Raw genomic sequence first — 22161 nt, forward strand, 5'->3', positions numbered from 1 at the left:
CCCTGGCTCCCCCATTCCGGCATCCCTGATCTGAGTTATTTTTAAAAAACACCAACAGAAGGCTAAAAATGGTAAGATCTATAATTAATCACCATTGTACTATTAAGTATAGAGTTAGTGTGCTAGGAATTTGATATTTCACTTCTAGAACTCTTGATTGAAAAATCATTTTCAGGTCAAGTAAAAAGTGTGCATGATGGTCTTGCTCTGGTTCCACTGATCCCCACAGACTCCTACATATATCATAATCCCCAATCCAGTTCCTACTTGAAGTCAATAGGTGATACCACCATTGACTTCAAAAGAACAGGACTGGGCCCAATCTAATGCCATTTGAAGTCAAAGGGAGTCTTTCTACTGACTTCAATGAGTATTGGGTTAGGCATTTAATCCATTGCTTAGTGTATGTCAAGGGTTCTCAAACTTCATTGCACCTTGACCCCCTTTGGGCAATAAAAATTACTAGACGATCGCAGGGAGGGGGGGGAGGGGTCGGCTGAAGCCTGACCCAGCCTGAGCCCCCAGTGGGGGGGAGGTGGGAAAAGCCAAAGCCCAAGGACTTCAGCCCCAGGCAAGGGGCCTGTAACCTGAGTCCTGATGCCCAGGGCTGAAGCCTTCGGGCTTTGGTCCCAGGCCCCAGCAAGTCTAAGATAGCCCTGGCAACCCCATTAAAATTGCGGTCCCGACCCACAGTTTGAGAGCCGCTGATGTATGTATATTGTACTCCAATGGAGCATTTCTTCATACTTCTTTCCTATAGTTTTTATTTGACAATCCTACTTTATGATCCTTTAGAATGTATAACCTCTTCCAATATACTACATGATAATCAAAGCAGGCAAAGCATATTTAAAGCTCTTGAAAGGGATAATATTTACTCATGTAGTCCCATGCCAAGCACAAAATATGGACAAAAGTGAAACTCTGTCTTCATCCACTCGGCTTATATTAAGTGGGGAGGACAGGAAGGGACAGGACAAGGAGCGTTCCAAGTGCATGTCTTTAAATTATTGTCATTCCAAAATTCCCAACAGATAAAATATGCTACCCTGGGGCTTTGATCTGGAGCACTATTCACTGGATAAAGCTTGGAATGAAAAGCTCATTTTCTATGAGAAATGTTTTGGGCTTTTTTTTAAAAAAAATACAAGTCTAAGAATATAAGAGTCACTAGCATATATACATATATATTCTGTAGAACTTTGAGCTTGGGAAAGTACTTCTTGGGTTAAACTTTATTTTTCCATTTTGTCCTCTATGACTTCTAATGTACTTAACTTATAATCTGTGGAGTCACATCTCCCTCATTTTAATGATTATTTATTGCATTCTGTACAAGACGAACCCAGTTCAATTAATCAAGGGAAGCCTAAAAATCAATTAATATGAATTAAATGAGCTACACCAACTCTTAGGAAAGTCACACATAATTTACCAAAGCATTGTCAATAATGCTTAGAGATCTTTTGGAAAATTGCTCATGAGTGGTTGCTGATGCAGTTAAACGTTTCAAACCTACATCATTAATATTACAATCAGGTTGGTGTAGATAGACTTACAATTTTTCTCAGTGAGAAGCCTCATTATATTTTGTGGCTTTAAAAGCTAGCTTAAAAAAACAAAAAACAAAAAAAAAAACCAACCAGTTTCACCTGTGATTGCAATAACAGAAATCAGAAGCAGGAACCAAATACAGAATGATTGCATATATGGAAAGTTGAAATAAATTGTCTTTAAAACAATAAATAAGAGTCTCCACATCCTTTGTTGGAACCAAGGTAGCATAACCCAGCTAATATAAAATAAAATACAGAAATCTGTTTCTTAAAGCAAGGAAACGAACAAAGATATTTTATGCACATTTGGTCACAAGCAGAAATCTGTTTCAGTCTTTTACTTTTAAATGTCTATTATACACACAAACATTGCAGTACAGATATTCATCCTAGCCAAGGGCAACCTTCTTAGAGAGTAACTGGCCCCTACCCAATCATGATGCTTATGAGAGGTCTCTACTCAGCAGTCCTGAAAAGCACTCTTTAACAACAGTTTCATTTGTAAATCAGTGAGGGAAGAAGTGGGTTCCGGTAGAGCTGCAAGTGGCCTGAGACAACTTGTCTCAATGGGGCAAAATAACTATTGTTATCAAGCTTAACAAAATGGCACAGCATGGGAGATATGCCGAGCCAGAGAGCAGCTGGTTGTAATTCACACTGTTTTTCAGAAAACTCTAATCGTTCCCGAACAGACCTCTTTGATGATTGGTCTTCCCTGCATTTTCAATTTGTCACTTTCTCTTATGATAAGGTCAGCAGTGACAGCACTTCCTGACATTAACAGCTGTGGCTTTTAAAAGGGTCATTGTGGAACTACTAATTGCAGTAATTTCATTAGCATAAATTATTTATTCTGCCATTCATTTATCTCTCTCCTTTTTTTAATGCTACATTGCATTTTTCAGTATAAGCCCATTCAGAGATGTAGGCAAAGAAAATTATTATTGCTAGTTTGGCCTTCTTTATGTAAAACTAGTTGATACTTTCAATTTTTTATTTAACTGCTGATCACTAGGAAGTATAAAATAGCAACAAGCCAATAACCAAGATTACCAAATTCTGAATCAAGAATATTCAATATTCCTAAAGAAAATTGGGGGGGAAGTCTGTATCTAATTTATAACAAAATACAAAGGCAAAGTCTTTTTTTACTTCCGATGCACCAAGGAAATCACTTTATTTTAGATCTCGGCATACTGGCTTTTGTGCATGTAAGAGCTCAGACAATCCTGTATCCGCTCTGGGTCACTACTGGAGTTAAGAAGACTTTTGTCTGAATAAGGAAGGCTATTTATTGCTTTTCTCAGGATCTAAACTAGTCATTACCAAACCAGCTATTCTACCTTCTGACTACAGATCTCAGCTTTCGCCGACAAGTTCCGTTAGCCGAAAATACACTAAGCAACAGCAGAAATGACTGATGCTACTGAACCTCTTGATTGTGTAATTTAGGCAGTTATCAAAACAGGGAGGGAAACCTATCCATTGTTAGTATTGGGAGCCAGGAAGGGAAGATATTTCAAGCTGCCATTATATCATATTATGCTGGATTTCACTGTATCTTATGCAAGATACAGCACCTCAAGGGGTAGAATGACAAATTTTCTTAAACGAAGTGCACAGTTTAGTACCAAACCTCCAGCACTACAGTGCAATAGAACACAACAGAAGAAGTTCAAAGGAGTGGGAAGGGTTTTTTTGTCTTTTTGTTTGTTTGAGGAAAGAGAGGTTAATTGTGGATCCCCTTATTTTATGTTTCCAGTAGATATATGAAAATACAGTTGGTTGTGGGATATGGAGATTATGTGGCATACTAAGATTAGACAGAGAGGGCTAATACCTCAAAGAACACACTTTACAAGCATTATTTCAGCCCCAATCAAAGTTTTATAATGGAGCATTAACCCTATACACCCAATATACGGCGTTAAATCTCAGCATCTCTACTCGGGGTTCTCTCTTTTTGCCAGGCTGCGTGTTAATGTTTATCAATTTGAGTTTTTGTTGTAAAATATTTAAAACCCCCACCAGAACCAACTTGACTTCTACTCTGATGCTCTCCATTTCCTCCCTAGTCTCTCTCAACTTTAAGCTCCTTTTCTCTTCCTCACTACACCACGCTATGGCCGGTACCCTTCCAGTGAGACTCCTACAGCTGGAGAGGATGCTGTTGAGTAAGGCAAGTCACTTGCTTTTCTCAGAGGCACACTTTGTTCATAGATTCATAGTTTAAGGCCAGAGGGATCATTAGATCATCTATTCTGAGTTGCTGTATATCGCAGGCCATTAAGCTTCACCCAGATACCCATCACTGAGCCCACTAACTTGTTTAGGCTTTAATCAAACATATCTTCCAGAAAGACACCCAGTATGGATTTGAAGACATCCACCAAATTCCCTTGGTAGTTTTTTCCAATGGTAAATCACCTTCACTGTTAAAAACATGTGCCTTATTTTCTGCTTCAGCTTCCAGCCATTGGATCTTGTTATACGTTTCTCCACCTGATTAAAGAGCCCTACAGTACCAGTATTTTCTCTTAATGAGAATAATTATAACACTGTAAATCAAGATACCTTTCAATCTTCTTTTTGATAAATAAAACAGATTGAACTCCTTAAGTCTCTCACTTTAAGCCCTGGAATCCTTTTTGTGGCTCTTTTCTGCACCCTCTCCAATTTTTCAACATCCTTTTAAAAACGTGATCAGAATTGTATGAAGTATTCCACTATTGATCTCACCAGTGTCATATGCAAAGGCAAACATCTCCCCCTGCCCCCCACACACTCCTGTTCTCTACTCCCCTGTTTATAAATCCAAGGATCACATTAGCCCCTTTTGCCATAGCATCCCACTGGGAGCTCATGTTTAGTTGCTTTTCTATTATGATCCCTAGATCATTTCATTTAACAGCTTTCCATAATAAAGGCCCTCATTCTGTAGATATGGCCTGCAGTCCTTGTTCCTAGATGAACAACTCTGTATTTGGTTGTATTAAAGGTTTTATTTGTATGGGCCCAGTTTACCAAGCGATCTAGATTGCTCTGCATGACTCCACTGATCTTCATCTATTTTATTTTGTCCGTCTTCTGAGTATTCATAGCCCTTGCACAGGAAGTAAGATGAGAAAGAACTGAGTGCGGGTCTGGTGAAATCCTGCTGCTAGGATAGCTGAGTTTTTTAAACACATAATTCAGAAATAAAGCAAAAAGGAGTTTACTGAAAATCGATGTGGGTTTTGCAGAAGAGCCATTGTAAGTCCTCTGTTAGTCCAAGTGAAGTTCTTTGATTACACTTTCAGTCCCACTGAACATGGTGATAGGTAATAACCATTGCCTAGTTGTTTCCAGAGATTCTAGTAACCGATTAGAATGAAGCGTTGGGATGTTGCCAGTCCTTTCCCCCCACTCAGTCACAAAATGCAGTGTGAGACTTTTTAAACAATAGGTGTAAAATCCTTGCCCAATTTGCCTTTGGTTTCAAACTCCTATGGGCTCCAGTGGGGCGAGGATTTCACTCTAGAGGTGGGGAGAAAGCTTGTTTTCTCTCTTCACCTGTAGATGCTGCTTAAATGCTGAACCCTAAACCAACCCCAAAATCCAGTTACTCTCCATCAGCCTGAATGTCTTCTGTTTCATTTCACCACAAGAGAGCTGGCATTAAACACACAGGTTTATTTTTAAAGGGGTCACTTAGCTGTACTATTTTATTTGTAGTGATTTTTTTCTTTTAAAGCACACTTTCAAAACCTGCATCAAACTAAAACCTCTTGTAGTTACTGTGGTTTTCTTAAAACACAGGTTTGGGACAATTAAAAGTTGAGTGTAGGTTATACCAATAACCAAGTGCTTAACTATAGATCTGGCATTCATCCTCCCAAGTTACTAGATGGCATGATCATAATACACACCAACAGTCTGGACAAAGGTGAGCTGTGGCTAACAAGCCTCCTCTGATAAGAGGCGATAAAAGGATATCTAAATATCTAAAATGACGCAAATTGAACTACCCATGAAACACAGCAGCACTACAAACGAAAAAAGGAAAAACCCACCCACTTAAATCCCTTTCAGGTGACAGAGGCAGCCAGATACCAGCTAAGGGTCTCTCTGTTCTTCAGGGTGATCTTCTCCCACCCTGCTTCCCTAATACACCTCTGCCACTCTCTTGGCCCTTCCTTTGCTCCCCATTACCCTCTGATCTTTCCCTCTTCACAACACTTTCCACTCCTTCTCAGCTGCCCTCTTTGCTACTCACCTCACCTGCCTTTTTGATTAATTTCTGCTTCTCTTTTGTCTCCCTTAGGTTTTTTTTTTTTTTTCTTTCAAAAAGATAGCTGTTCTAGCTGCTCTGTCCTTCTCTATTTCAGGTCCGCCCTGCCCCTTCCACTCCCGCCCCCCCTTGCTGGTCTTTTTATACTTTGTTTTCCCATGCTAGTCTTCTAATTGGCGTCACATACCCACTGACATTATCTGCACTGTCTCGGCCATCAAATGCTACTCGGAGAAGAGAGTGTGCTGAGACAGAGTCCTAAAATAAATGTCCGGTGATGATAAAATGTCAAATTATTTTGTCTATTGGGTCAATTGCCATTTATTTCATTATTAGGCTGAACAGGGAAAATATTTCTTAGAGGCAGTTATTCACTCATTTGTGCCTGTGTACAGAAGAGAATCACATATGCACATACATATTTCCTCCTGTTAATGAATTATCTCCAGATGTCCAAAGCAGGTACTTTGCACCATGTAAAAACATTATTCTTAACAAAGGGTCCATTAATATTAAACGCCTACATTGTGATGACATGTTGTGTTCTTAATGGAGTGGATTAAAATTTATTAAGGAAGTGATCAAATTTGTATTTATTCAAATCAAAATAAATGTGTTAAACCTTTAGGCAAAAGAAAGTGCACCATAAACATACTTTCTCTTCTGCACATTATCCTCATTTCCCCTTTAAACTAAACAGGAATGTGTAAGTTGATAAAACAGCAATAAATAAATAAATAAATAAAATAAAATAAAATATTCAGGTGCCCTAACACCAAAATCTCTTTAAGTACCTTGCAAGGCGAGGTTAGGCTGTTTATATCAAAAACAATAAGGATTCCTAAGTCTCTCTCTCTTACTCTTAGAATCCTATAGGAGGCATCAGTATACCACTGTAGAGCGGGCTACAGCAAACACTGATGTGAGACACTGAGATAAGAAGTGAAGCAAGTCTCTCCACAGCCAGTAGATGTCATTGGTCACTCTTCATATCACAACTTGCCTGGCACTGATCACTGTCAATGGCACAGGAAGTAAAGGACACAACATAGCTCTGCTACCAGGATGTAAAGATCACCAAAGAGGCCCCTCCATCCCGTCTTTACTTTATTCTTTAATGATTCTGTATTTTTCCCTTGTGAATGGAATACAAATGCTGCAAATGTGGCAGTCACCTTCACATTAAAATGTTATTCCCTATTCAGGCTTTTCAACTAATAACTAAAGTCTATCACAGAAATCAGATGTTCATCAGCAACAGAAAATATATTAATCCAGCACAAAATTTGTTGTTCCTTTTCCCAAAGTTGCAGGCTTATTGCATCTAACTGGTGGCATCAAGTTCTGCAAGCTCTTTTCTAAGTGGTATCTTGCCTGTTGCCACTGCCAGACCTTCAGTTGCCATCCCCACAGCATTCAGTTTCCTGGAAACTCTCCCTATGGGTTTCTCCTTAATGCCAAGGGATAGTTGACTTGAGATGCTAGGCTCTTCATCTGCACTCTTGAAATCCTGTGCTTCTGATCTCTACAAATCCATTACATCACTAGACGGACACAGGAAAACAGAAGTACGATCCCCTGAAAGTCAGAGTTGCTACACACTAATTGCCACTGAACCAAAACCAACAATTTCCCTACATCTTTTTTGCTTATAAATGAAACTGTGTAGCAGCACCCTCTCTGCATTAAATTTCTACACACATTAGATTCTAACGTTTAAAAATAGACACATCTGAGGGAGCAAGGGGCTAATACACCAACTTTTCACATCTGGAGATCAGAGTTCAAATTGGCATGTAGCTCATTAGTGAAAATAGTTGTCTACATCATAAAACCACTGCACAAGCTGGTATCATACCCTTGTCAGTCTCTGTCCAAAGGAGATTGAATACCCAGAATAGTAAAGCATCTATTAAAGTTAGGATCCAGCCACCATTGCATATAGAAGCTGGTACACCAGCCTCTGCTAAGAGTCCCTCTCCTTCACAGCCACCAAATTCACTTGCACACTACTTTAGAAAAACAACTCAGAACCTGCCATTGTGAAAAGGGAGAGGATCTACGGTCTTCCCAAAACCCTAGGATGCAAAATTCACAGAGGAATATTTTCAGAGTTGTTGAAAGAGGTTAAACATCTTTTCTGGCTTAATGTGAACTATATAGTAGCAAGCACTGTAATATCAGGAACTAGGTTATCTACGCTGTCACATCAGTTTCTGCCATCAGCATCGGTAACGATGCCAGCTGCCTGATCAGTTATACACCCTCAGGTCCCTATCAGGCTGAAAGAGGGACAGAAATAAAACCCCCTTGAGAGAAGGAGGTCAATGTCCTTTAGAAGTCTTTTAATGAGTAGCTTTCTTCTTTCTCCATACTGCCCACAAGATAATAAAGGACTAAAAAAACAATTGGAAAAATGCTGCCAGGCTGTTTAAAAGCCTCATTGCCCATCACAAGAGCAACATTTAGGCTTTTTTACACACTGAAAGCCTAAAAGGAAACATATTGTCATGTGATTTTTTGGGGTGGGTCAAGTTTCAGACTCCAGTGTAAGGGGAGGAAATAACTCAGTCCCCAGGTCTTAAACTGCGGGCTGCATTGTGTGTGTAGCTGCTGGGAAGATTTCAACTTGTCCAGAACTTTAGTGGATGCAAAACATGTAGCTCTGCTGAGGTACCAATCTGGGTTGTAGACTGCAAATGTTTGCTCCCCATCTATTACTGTGCGCGTGAACGCCTCTAATTATACTGACAAGGTTAAATCTATCCCATGGCCTGGGGCATTCTCATTTCTGTGGGATCTCCAAAAGCCCAACATCCAGGGAAATTTTGGGGAAGATAAGCCATGCACTCTCAGCACTGTTTCCCTCCCCCTCCCATGACCCCATGTCATAGAAATGCAGTCAGTAGCTGGGGTAAGCTTTATAACCTTAAAAGACAACGAATATGCAAAAGGAATAAAGAAGAAATTGTTTTTCCAGCATATTCAATTATTGATCTTTCAGGGATCTGTGTTGCTTTCTCGTCTGATTGACGAGCTTGAAACTCTGTACCTCAATCACCTCCGTCTCCTCAATGAACCTCCTGCTGACGGAGTGCAGGGCCTCCTGCGGCCACTCATGAAACCAGTCAATAGCTGTGCAGTTAACTATGGCTGGGAACTTCCGAGCTCTAACTCTCAGCGTGGAACCAACTGGAGAGAAACACAAAATGATCTGCAGAGATGAGGAGGGAAAAGAGAGTAAAGAATTACAAGGCAAGTTGAGGCGAATAAAGAAAGGAATGTAGTGAACCATGGCAATGAGCCATTGCAAGTGGGTTCACAGCTGAAATTCCAATCAGCCTAGCAGCTAATGAACTTAGGCAAACTACAATTTTACCTGATGCAAATAAGTTTTACTCACTATATTGTATGTTATACAAACAATGCCTGCCTGTTTCTCCTTCCTCCCCAAGCTAGTATCAGTTACTTAGCTCGATGTATATTAAAATCAGTAATGTGACCATAAAATTTTGTCAACAACATACAGCTAGAGTTCACTGAGTCAGATAGCCAATCTAACAGTCTATGTAGGTTAAGGTAATATCTAATACTGGTTCAATATCTCCCTGCAAGCTCAAAAGGCATCTGAAAAAAGAAAAGGGCTCATAGTTTGTACATACATTTCCAATGATTATTCTTTCTGGAAAGCAGAATACAGCTTCCAAATCAGGGCTAAAATATCTAAGTAAAAAATAATAATAAAATAAGAAAAATAAATAAATAAATAAAAGATAAAAAAATTAAAATAAAAAAATAAAAATAAAATAAATAATAATAATTAATACTGTGATGAGACTGATTTGTTGATATCAGTGTCTTGCAAAAGCTACTCCAGAGGCGCTGGTGGAGGGGACAGTTACTGTACTTAACATCTTTTTAGGGTGTTATGTTTGATTTAACATAATTAACTGAATGTCAAGCACTAGATTGTCAAAAGTGGGAAGGAATCTTTTTTTGCTCATTTCTACTCTCCTAGAATGAGATGCATTGTTTCTCTTATTATTTAGGAATACTTCAAATCATGTGGTATCAACATCTGTTTGAGTAAGTATTTTAATACTATTAATTCCAGTGGAAAAATACCCAAATACTTTCACTAAAACTGTAAAACGTCCAGAATTGATTATAATCATTCCTAATAACTGCAGAAGCCAGGACAGAGACTGGCGGAGCACTTTAGATAGATGATAGGTTTATTCTGCCTCTTTAGTCATCTGTCACTGCCGTTATAATGTATTCACAGAAAATTGTCAAGAAGCAAAGTGAGGCCAGCTGAAAAGGAAGAAAAGCAGAGAAATAAAGGAAGCTGGGGTGGGGGAAAGACAGAGGGGTGAAATAAGAGAAATCAAGAAAGGATGAAAAATAGAGGGGATTGGTCAGGAATAACATTTGGCAGGGATGGCAGACCCTTGGGAGAGGAGGGGAAAGAAAGACAAGTTGGGATGAGGGCTTCACTATAAAAAATTACCGAAGGCTAACTACTGCAGAACAGTTTTCTAAAAATTCTTATGTGGGAGTAACCCATATGGACAATTTGTTGCAATCAATCTGTACTTATGGGCAAAGGTGAATAAATTCCAGCAGTAATCACCCCACCCTGGGAAACCTACCATTCAAATAATGAAGATTATGCTCAGATTGTAAAGTCTTTGGGGGCATGGACTGTCTTTTTCTTATACCTGTTTGCCATGCCTCATACAAGGAGACCCTCATCACTGACTGGCACCTCTAGAGTCTGTTGCAACACCACCCCCTATGTATCGGGGGTAGCCGCGTTAGTCTGTATCTACAAAAACAACAAGGAGTCTGGTGGCATCTTAAAGACTAACAGATTTATTTGGGCATAACCTCAGGTTTTTACCCACGAAAGCTTATGCCCAAATAAATCTGTTAGTCTTTAAGGTGCCACCACACCCCCTATGTGGCTTTTGTCACTTTGCCGTTGGTCTGTTCTAGCTTTGAAGGGCTTGAAATCAGTGCATGGGTATGGGGATTTTCCCCTGTGCTTCCACCCCTTTCTACCAATGGGATAAGGAAATTGTTGTTGAATTCACAATTACTGGTGTAGGGGCAGAGTGGTGCTTCCTCCGGATGGTGCTGGCTCCAGAAGTAGGGCTGTGTGATCATTGGCAGCTTCACACAACTGCTGGCACTGTTCTCAGAGGGAAACGCTACTGGCCAGAAGATTAGCATAAAGAGCACAATTTCAACAGTCCTTTTGGAAATCATTATGGAAATGGGGGGAGAGGGAGGAGAGAGTGAAAGACAGGCAGTGAGGGAGGAGAAGAAAGTGATGGTAGAGGAGGAAAAGGAAAGATGAAGTAAAGAAGACAGACAACTGTCAACATGAAAATACCAGCTGAGCTAGTAAGATGGCAACTGGAGCTGTTACTGGGAAAAATCCTACATATAAAAAACAAAATTAAGGTCCCAAATCCACGCATTTGCGATCATGGTCTCAGTTTTGCACTGCACCCCCTCACCATTTTTTATTCCATTAGCGCCCCCCCCCTTTTTTTTTTTTACTCCTAATTAATTGTGGCTCACATGTAGCAATTCAATTTCCATCATGCTTGGAACAATGCTTCACCTCCCTTTAGCTATGATCTCAGTGTGTTTATTTCTGTATGTGGCGGGGGGTGGGGAGGAGGAACGACTATTTCATGTTATAATGGAGATTTGATTTGCTGTAGTCACTCTGTTTTCCCTAGTTGATCTCATTTATATACAGACAGAGGGAACACCCCTCTCCTATTTACCTCAAATTCCTCTACCCATAACTCACTTGTACATTTATCCTGGATGGCACTTGAGAATGTGTCAGCAATAATAAGCTGAGTGAACAAAAATAGGATAGGAGGTTCTGTTAGAGAATCTCGAAAGTATGGATGATTATCTGAACTTTTTCATGCCCCTCCTCCTCTGTGATCTTCAAATAGGTTTCCCCTCCTCCATGCAGCCCTCCTACTTTTCTGCAACCACTCAGTTCAATTGTGACACCAAGTTGTATTTATTACACCTTTGCACGTTCCCTTTCTATGTTGCAGTCTCATGAAGCTGTTACTTCTTTCCCACTTAACTAAGGGTATGTCTACACTAAAAACGTAAGCTACCTTATGTTAGGTCAATTTACAGCTACTGCAGTAATTACTGCAGTGGTTCATGTCCACACTGCCCTTCTTCTGTTGGTGCTGCGTCCTCACCAGGAGAACTTCCACCTACTGAAGAGGGGCAGTGTGGGGGGCTGAGAGCCTGAGCTCTGAGCTACACGCAGTGCTCCACCCGAGGAGCAGGTCTGCCCCTGGGCTCCTGGCTTCCCACCAGGCTGCCACAGGGCTCCCAGCTCCCCATTCCTCGCTGAGAGTTCGGCTGCACCAAGGATCCCGGCTTTCTGCTCCCTGCTGGGAGCCCAGGGGAGCAGCAGCTTGCTTCCCGCAAGCAGCATAGCAGCCACCAGGGCAGCTCTCGGCTCCCCATTCCATGTCAGGCTGCTGGGGCTCTCAGCTCCCTGTTGAGTTGCTGCCATGTTCCCAGTGAGAAGCAGGGAGCTTCAATGCAGCTGGGTTCCCAGCAGGGAATGGGGAACCAGGAGTCCGGGCAACAGCCTGGCTGGGACTGGGGAGCCAGGCAGGGAGCCGGGAGCCTCGGGCAGCACCTGGGCTCCCAGTGGGAGTCTGGGCAGCAGTTCATCTGCGAGGGGGGAGCCAGGACCCCAGAGGCAGCCCGGCTTGGAGAAGGGAGCCCGGTGGGTGCAGCCCAGCAGGGAACCTAGCCCCCTGCCCACCATCCGTGGAATTGACAAAAATAACAGCCAACAGCCAATGTAAGTAACCTGCAGTGTCTAGACGGACACTGCATCGACCTAACTACACCGACATAAGCCCTACACCTCTTGTGGAGGTGGAGTTACTATGTTGGTGTAGTAGGGCATTTACATCGGCAGGAGCAAGTCTGTAGTGTGTACACTGACACAATTAGGTTGATATAAACTGCCTTATGTCAACATAATGCTGTAGTGTAGGCCAAGCCTCTGTTCCTCACATTCATGCAGATTTCATACCCAGCTTTCTGAGTACCTTTCAAAGGTACAATCAAAGGACAATCAAAATCCAAAGTCTTGCACACACTACTAAGCAAGGAGCAACTCAGAATTTAACAGTTTCTCAGTCTTCCATCCCAACCAGTAGTTTTTCTCCTTTCTAAATGTTAGGCACAATTACTTTTATCGTATAATAATTACTTTTGATGACCTATTTAATTAAACCTGTGGAATTATTATTTATATTGCACTTTTGGGGTGCAGATGCTTTTCTACCTAAGCTTACTTGGTTTTTCCACCTCAAAATAACTCACTAGTATCTACAAGGTACTGTATTTTTTATGCTTTCTTTTAACTTCCTCTTAGCATATAAATTGTGGATTTATTGAATTATCTACACATCCCACCTGCTTTCCAGTCCTCACACACAGAACTTTTTGAGATTTTAAAATTTACATTCTAGTAATGTGTTCTTGCATTTGCTCTTATGTAGCCAACAAACTGCCACCAGTGCTTATTTTGGTGACCAGTAGGCCAGGGCCCCAGAATTCAAAAAACTTCAGAGCTAATTTCTATATCAAATGAGGAAGATAACTAAGGAGACAGGAGGTGGGAAAAGCGAAGGAATGAACAGTCATGGAGGAGAGGAGGGGAACTGGTTGAAACAACAGTAACCTTAGCAAAAGTTGTTAGGATTTATACCAACATAAGCAAAACTGATGTCAGCCCTACATTTTAATAGCAGAGTTGTTTTGAAGCTCCAAATAGAACAATTTTGTCATTCTTATCCTGGCGTTTTGCTTTTTACTCTTGCCTTCCATGTTTGATTTTTTAAGCAAATATTTTCAGTGCTCTGTGTCAGCCTTTCCACAGCTTTCATACATGTTTCTTTTTTTCTTTCTGTCCTTCTATAAAACCTTCTTTGTCTATGCCCCAAATGACTGCCTTTTGCACTTCTAATGCTGTGGTTCAAATAGGTACAGTGTGTGCTTTGACTCCTTGAATTTGGAGTAGAGTGAGCAAATAATGGATTTTCAGTTCTGGAACCAAACTGAAAAATATGGGGAAAAAATCCTGTTCAATTTGAACTGAAACAATTTTTTAGAAACTTTTTTGATGGATTGAAAACTAGAAAAAAAGTTTTGAATCAGTCAAAACATTTTGAGTCAACCCAAAACAGTGTTGTCAGTTTTTTTAGCCATTTTCACCCATTTTGAGTGTTTTTTTTAACTGTCCGTATTTAAAATTGAAATGCCATTTTGAAACAAAGTGAGAACAAAATGTTTAGACTATTTCAAATATTTTTCCAGTCAAAACAATTGAACAAAATACAACTAATAGTTTTGGACCCCAGAAAATGCACATTTTTGTGTTTTGTCAAAAAAAAAAAATTGCCCAGATTTAATCCAGATACTCCTCCCAGACCTAACGAGGGTACAAGATGAGCAGTGATCACAAAGGAAACAGGGGCTTAATTTATAGTGTTGATTTTAGTAAAATGCTGAATAGTAAAGAGATGTTTTTACCTTCATTAAGCTTGAGGTTCAGGAAATGATTGAAATACTTAATGTATTCCTTTTTATATCTTATTAGTCTGTGTTTACACTGAAAATCTCGGGAAAGGAGGTAGGGAGGCGGAGGGTCACCCAGCTATAACCATAAGTACATACAGATATCTGCCAGCGTGTTAACTCATGAATTTTATGTCTCCTACGTAACAACAACATCTCTACTTTGCAGTCTTTGCGAAGTGAATAGATACCCCCTGTTGTTGTCTCCAGAAATGGTAATTTGCACAGTGGGAGACCTGCAAAATGGTGGCAAGGTAAGAGGCATTTTGAAAGCAGGTTTTTAAAAAGACCTTTTAAAAATAATGAAATCATAGGAGCAATCAGAGGGATACAAAGGGAAGAGAAGGGGATATACAAGAATTCACAGCTTTTTTCCTCCCTTCTTAAAAAAAAATTGCCTATGAATTTGATGTTCATGAGACTGAGAGACTAACAACACTAACTAGAGCTAGATATAAAGTGGGCAGCTACTTTCCCCATTCAGCTCTGATGCACTTCAACCCTGATGATCAAAAGCAGCAGAGAATGCAATTCATACCAAACCCTCCCTATGCCTCCTAGAATCCAGTATCCAATGTTCACCACAGTCCTGGATTAAAGAAGAAATTAACAGTGGAGGATAGAAGTGATGGCAACAGAAGAGGAATGCAGAAGATACAAAAAAGCAGCAGAGAGTAAGTGGATGCGAAGAGAGGTGAAAATTGGTTAGAGATCAGCTTAACTCCAGCAGTACAAGGATTTTTATCCATTTCAAAGCTTTTTTTTTTTATGGTTATAAAACAGGATATTCTTTTTATCTGTATAGAGGAGATGTAAAATTGAGTTCTGTGTGACCTTAAAGCCTTTAAAGACCCCCCCATGACACTTTTCACAAGAGCAGAGTGGCTGGCTTCTGTTTTCCAGTGTCCAACATAGATAACTATGTTCTGCCTACATAACATTTCCCCAACAATAGGTTTCAATAGGATATGGCATTCTTCTTCACATCCTATCGTAAACTGTTTTGTAGTGTTGCTCTATTAAACAGCTCCAACATTTTACTTATAAAACAACTGCATTATGATAGGGAGTGAAGGGGACTCTAAAGTGAAATTTTAATCACTAGTGCAAATGCTTACTGCAGACATGATTTACACCAGTGCAGCTAACCAGTGGTTAGAGTCCAAGTGTTGATAAGGCCTGTATCTAAATACACTCGCATATAATGTTACAGCCTAGTCCAGCAATCCTTACTCAGGTAAAACTCCCAATAACTTCAAGACAGATTTAGGGAAGAATTAGGCCCATAGTTTGTAACCCGTTTGTACATTACTTTGAGATCTTTCTGCATGAAAGCCACTATATAGGTGTAAGCTCATTGTCAAAGGCATTACCCATGTGGAAATGTACATCTTTACGTGTAGTGTCCTGGATTCTAAACACACACTATAGCATATTCAAATAATCCAATTTTCCATCACCAGCTGCTGGTTTCACAAAGTTTCTTTCACATGTGATTTTCCTTACTTTTAGTTGCAGTCGCATTCTGTCCAAAAAGAATCTCCAACAATTTTCTCTGGTGTCAATCAGACCCAGGCTTCGGACTTCATTCCTAATTCCTGTAATAATGCCATCCATATCTTCATTGCTGAATAGATCTGGAACTTCTCCTGCATAACAGCATGGGGGGGGGGGAGGAGGGAAAAATCATAAAAGTCCCAAAAAACAAGAATCCAAACTATTAACTAAACTATGTTTTATATGGTCTAGCAGCAGGGACTATCTTTTTGTCCTGTCTGTACAGAGCCTAGCACAATGGGATATGGGTCCATGATTGGGGCTCCTATGTGCTATGGGATTAAACAACAACAGCTAGCACTACTCATACATTTTTATCCAGAGAGAGAATTTTCTCTCAAGTGAAAAAAAATCTGTGTTTTACTTCTATGAACCATGAAGTACATTCATGCACGTGCTGTCCTCTAAAACAGTAGTTCTCAACTTTTTCCAGACAGTGACCCCATGTTACAAGTGAAAAGAGTTTCAGGACTCCCCTCTAGCTATAAGGAATGGGATGCTGGTCATAACCTGCCCTTGTCCTGTTTGTGATCTCCAAATTCAGAATCCACATCCTAAAATATTAACAGAGCCCAATTCTCCTCTCTCTTACACTGGTATAATCAGAATGCAGTTAAATCAATGGAATTACAACAGTTTAAAATGGCATACGCGAAGAAGAGAATCAGGTGCACGAAGTCTACAATCTGTGAATTACATGACCTTGTTATTAGCCTTCTCAAGGAGGCACTGATTCCTTAAGGAAACTATGTATAATACTCAAGTTAGCTGGGTTTAAATGGCTTCTTCTAAAGGATTCTCCCTGCAAACATCTCAAAGACAAATAATCTCTCTCTAAAGTTCACTGAAACCACAGATCATTTGTCACTGGGGAAGATCTTTCAAGAAATGTGTTGTTCTAATCACCTGATGCCAACAAGTCATTAATCAGCACAAGAAAGCGTTCATCTGCAACATGGGCATCTGTCAGCAAAAACACAGTGGGCACACTCTTGGCTCCAGTCTTGATGTACAAATTGGCAAGATCTACCTGTAAGGAAAAGAGGCAATCATTCATGTTTTGTTAAAGCATTTATACAGGGGGAAAAAGGCATGAAATGCATGTAATTGACAGCAATGCCCTGTTGCCTTTACAATTTATTTACAGCTTTTTAGCTTGCCACATTGCATCCAAAGGGAAAAAAGCAGGTTACCTCCAATTTTAGACATCTGATGACAAAAATGGTGGCTTTGACAAGACCAAGTAGTGATGATGAAAACAGACTGCTTATCAATAAAAATTACCTCCTAATATAGTGAAAACTGATATTGTAACACCTCTGCCAAGTAACTCCCTCTTGAGAACAGTTTTAATTATGCTAATAATATCTGGGCATTACACAGAAAAGCCAGCTTAATCTTTTTGATTGGTTTTCTTATTGTATCTGTTGTATGCAGAATGCAAAAGGTTTTTTGTTTGTTTTGCTAGGAATAGCATTGAAGGATTTCACTAAGAGAGGAATGGTATGTTATTGTTGTTATTTGTATTGCAATAGCACCTTGGAGCCCCAGTTATGGATCTGGATCACACTGGGCTAAGCATTGTACAAATGCAGAATAAATAATTTATAAAGTAAATTTATAAATAAATAAAAAGATAAGACATCACTTGCATCTGAATTTCATTTCTTTTGTGATATAGATTATATACAATGCCAGTTTATATGCTCAGCCAGACACGTGGTCCAGTAGTAGAGAGATCCTCTGGGTCTGACAGGTGTCAGCAGATTCCTCCCTCATTTCCTCTCCTCAGTGGTTTGGGGCAAAAGTTCATCTGCTGCTACATCTTAAGCTATGTCTACACTGCCACACAGCCCTATAGGCCAAACTGTGAACTGCAGTTTACACCAAAATGCTATGCTTTATCTCCCCCTCTGTAGACGCTGCGGGCGTGAACTAAGGTTCCTAGTTCATCTTAACATAGTCATCAAACAGGATGTCAACTAGGAACCTTCTGTTTGCTCCCATACTGTCCACATGAAGGAATCAGAGCACAGCACTTTGGGGCAAACTACCATTCACACCCCGGTAGTGTGAATTGCAGGGCAGTGTAGAAAAGCCCCAAGTCTTCACTTGAAGCCATTGACTTCCAAATCGGACATCACAATTAATTGTAGAAATGATCAGGAAGACGAGCAGAAGATGATGACTTCAGGATACAAGAATTATTTCACACAAACACTGAAGAATACAAAAAACAAACGGCTCTATACTTGGAATCGTCCCTAGCTAGAATGCTTCACAGAGTTTTCCATAAGGTGGCAACAGCAGCTCAGTGAGGTCCAAATTCTGCCATTACAAACTCCATGCAATCCCCTTAACTTCCAGGTGGTTTCAAATTAATATTCTTCAAATAAGGAAGAAAAGCAGCATAACAATATAAATTCTTGCCATAGGCAAAATCCTGCCTTTTCTATTATTATATCCCTACAAGGTTCTATGGTTGGGAAGTAGAGCAGAACCCACTATGTGGTGTGTTTTCAGCCTTTGTGCTGGTGTTGGGAAGGATGGCTTGGGGGGAGGAGTGTGCTCTGGAGCATATCTTACTGTTGTACCTTCCCTTTGCACTTAATAGCCAATGAAGCATATGCTCTGGTGGTTTGACCATGGTCCCAACTGGCAGATAATTTTCTTTTGGACCCATAGTGCACCAACCAGGGTCATACACAGACCCTCATCTAGCACTCTGGCCATTAGGTTTGGAATCTTCACTTGCTGTGCCACAAGGAATGTGGGGGAGAAGAAATTGCATATAACCTCTTCCCCTATTAGGGCACACAGAACTCAATCCCCAAGGTCCTCAGCAATCCAGTCCTAATCCAGCAAATCACTTAAGCACATGCTTAACTTTAACTATATGAGTAACTCCATTAATTTAAATGGCTCACACGTAATAGAGGACAGAATTTTGCCCTGCAATTGTCCATGTAACAGTATTATTCCACTTAATGAGCTTACAACTGATCACCAAAAACGAATAACAAAGGGGATAATTGTAAGTACCATAGTTTTTACCCAGATCGTTGTAGCTTAGAAAATAGCTACCTTTGGGGCAGTGGAGGAATTCCCATAAGATTTAAGGGAAACTATCAAAATACTGGAAAATATGTAAATAGACACAAAAGTACTCTTCCACCTACAATTTCTCTTTAAAGAAAATTTAAAAAGCACAGCTGAATACCACAGGAACCACAAGTTTTGTTACTGAAAGAAGAGTTGTGAAAATAACTGATTTTTCAATTCACTAGCCAATGAAAAATAACAAATAAAAAACATTTATTTAGGGTCGACCCAGAACAAAATTATTTAAATTTTTCAGAGAACTGAAAAAGTTGAAAAATATTGGTTCAGACAAAATCCTTAATTTCTTTTTCAGGTTTTGGGGTATTTTAAACCTTTTTTTGGTCTGAAAATTTTTGCCCAGCTCTAATCTCAAGTTGTACTGCCCTTCCTGCACTCTTATCGTCATTACACAGGTTCCAAACAGCAACTTCTCAAAGTCACTAATTCTTGGGAGAATCAAATATTATTTATTGGTTTACCCTGAAGTCCTGGATCCCATAGCCTTTCTTCAGCAGGATCTGGAACATGTCAAGGGAGCTGATGTATGCGGCCAGCCTAGATAAGCTTTGTTTTCCACTACCGCCTACTCCAATAAGAAGTGCATAACCCCGAGGGGCTTCCAAGATACGACTAATGCGGCACCTGATGATGGAAAAATGAATACAATATAGAATACAAGGACCATATTAATTCAGTTTCTAATTTCCCTGGATATTTAATTTAAGGCTGTAACTATTTTTGTATTAGGCTGCTCCTGACCTCCATATACAGGCTATCATCATTTCATCTTTCTATTGCCAACTTTCTCCAATATTTGGAAATCTTGATAGGTAGAGGAGATTAATCTTCCTTGCCCAAATAGCATAGATGTAGCACCATTCCTCTACCTGCGTTCACTGGACATACAACCTTTAGGGTGACCTCTTGTTAAGCAACATTTTAAATGCCTAATCAATGCCTACTGAAGAAAGTAAAAAGACTTTCATTTAACTTCAATGGGCATAGATCGGGCATTTAAGAGCACATTAGGAGATCTGGACCATCAAGACAAAGGGCTTAACTAAATTTTGCTATAGAATCACTTCATGAAGACATGTTTGAAGATCAGCCTTCAATTTACACCTGGCATTTTTAGCTTTGAGTTTAAAGAAAGAACTTGACTAGTCAGCAAACATCCTAAGCCAAGGTGATATTAAACCACAGACCAAATTCTCAGCTGAAGTCAATGGAGCTGTGTCAGTTTACAGCAGATGAGAATTTGGCTCAGAATAATCATGATTTAGTTTCACGAGGATCTGTTGGAAGTATTTTGATATTTTTTATCCACAGATCAGTGCTTCTAAGGCCTGCTCTACACTATGACTTTAATTCGTATTTAGCAGCGTTAAATCGAATTAACCCTGCACCTGTCCACACAACGAAGCCATTTATTTTGAAATAAAGGGCTCTTAAAATCGATTTCTGTACTCCACCCCGACGAGCGGAGTAGCGCCAAAATCGATATTGTCATTTCGAATTAGGGTTAGTGTGGCCGCAATTCGATGGTATTGGCCTCCAGGAGCTATCCCACAGTGCACCATTGTGACCGCTCTGGACAGCAATCTGAACTCGGCTGCACCGGCCAAGTAGACAGGAAAAGCCCCGCGAACATTTGAATTTTATTTCCTGTTTGCCCAGCGTGGAGAGAACAGGTGACCACAGATAGCTCATCAGCACAGGTAACCATGCAGGCCGATAATCAAAAAAGAGCACCAGCATGGACCGTACGGGAGGTACTGGATCTGATCGCTATATGGGAAGAGGATTTCCAAGGGCATGATGGAGAGAGACCACAATAGGGACTCAGATCAGTGCCGCGTGAAAGTCAAGGAGCTCAGACAAGCCTATCAAAAAACAAAGGAGGCAAACGGTCGCTCCGAGTCAGAGCCGCGGACATGCCGCTTCTACGCCGAGCTGCATGCAGTTCTGGGAGGGTGGGCGGGGGGGGCGCCACCACTACCCCACCTCTGACCATGGATTCCGAGGCGGGGGTAATCTCATCAGCTACACCTGAGGATTCTGCGGACGGGGAAGAGGAGGAGGAGGATGATGACGACGAGCTTGCGGAGAGCACACAGCACTCCGTTCTCCCCAACAGCCAGGATCTTTTTCTCAGCCTGACTGAAGTACCCTCCCAACCCTCCCAAGCCAGTATCCAAGACCATGACCCAATAGAAGGGACCTCAGGTGAGTTTACATTTTAAAATATAAAACTTGTTTTTAAAGCAAGCATTTTTTAATGATTACTTTGCCCTAAGGACTTGGGATGCATTCGCGGCCAGTACAGCTACTGGAAAAGTCTGTTAACGTGTCTGGGGATGGAGCAGAAATCCTCCAGGGACATCTCCATGAAGCTCTCCTGGAGGTACTCCAAAAGCCTTGCCATAAGGTTTCTGGGCAGTGCAGCCTTATTCCGTCCTCCATGGTAGGACACTTGACCACGCCATGCTAGTAGCAAGTAATCTGGTATCATTGCATGACAAAGCCTGGCAGCGTATGGTCCCGGTGTTCGCTGGCATTCAAACAACATCCGTTCTTTATCTCGCTGTGTAATCCTCAGGAGAGTGATATCGCTCATGGTAACCTGGCTGAAATACGGGAATTTAATTAAGGGGACAGAGGTGGCCGTTCCTACTAGGCTGTTTGCCTGTGGTTGAAAAGAAATCCTTCCCTGCAGTTAGCCAAGCGCGGGGGGGTGGGGGGAATTGGCCCTGAGCTTTTCGCCTTTGGCTAGCAGGGATCTTCCCCGATACCAGCCATGCGGTGGGGGGAGGGGTACAGCGATCATCCTAGATAATTGGATGGGCGGGGGGTAGCTTGTTTTCTGCTGCTGAAGGTTAACAGGAAAACCGCAGCAGTCAACGGGCTTTGCTTGGTATGTGGGAAAGGAGGGCGCAGAAGCTGAAAGACAATGGCTTACCATGGCTGCATGCAAGCTGAATTCTGTTGCCCGGACCTGCATCTGTGATCTCTAACACCAAAGCC

The 22161-nt window shown here is 40.8% G+C and overlaps 1 protein-coding gene across 2 annotated transcripts in view; it reads right to left on the reverse strand.

The window, feature by feature from the left end:
- LOC128832660 (dynein axonemal heavy chain 11-like) overlaps positions 1–22161 on the reverse strand; it is a 161042-nt gene that overhangs the window by 100987 nt on the left and 37894 nt on the right. The window contains exons 10-13 of one of the 2 annotated variants that reach the window (XM_054020209.1): positions 19617–19779; positions 16942–17065; positions 15985–16127; positions 8879–9040 (exon numbers count right to left, since the gene is read on the reverse strand). In XM_054020209.1, the coding sequence (XP_053876184.1) occupies positions 8879–9040; positions 15985–16127; positions 16942–17065; positions 19617–19779 (592 nt within the window). Of the gene's footprint in view, positions 1–8878; positions 9041–9488; positions 9541–15984; positions 16128–16941; positions 17066–19616; positions 19780–22161 lie in introns of those variants that run through there. The other variant, XM_054020210.1, reaches the window with a different exon arrangement.

This window comes from Malaclemys terrapin, chromosome 2 (assembly GCF_027887155.1).
Source record: "Malaclemys terrapin pileata isolate rMalTer1 chromosome 2, rMalTer1.hap1, whole genome shotgun sequence".
Classification (NCBI taxonomy): domain Eukaryota; kingdom Metazoa; phylum Chordata; order Testudines; family Emydidae; genus Malaclemys; species Malaclemys terrapin.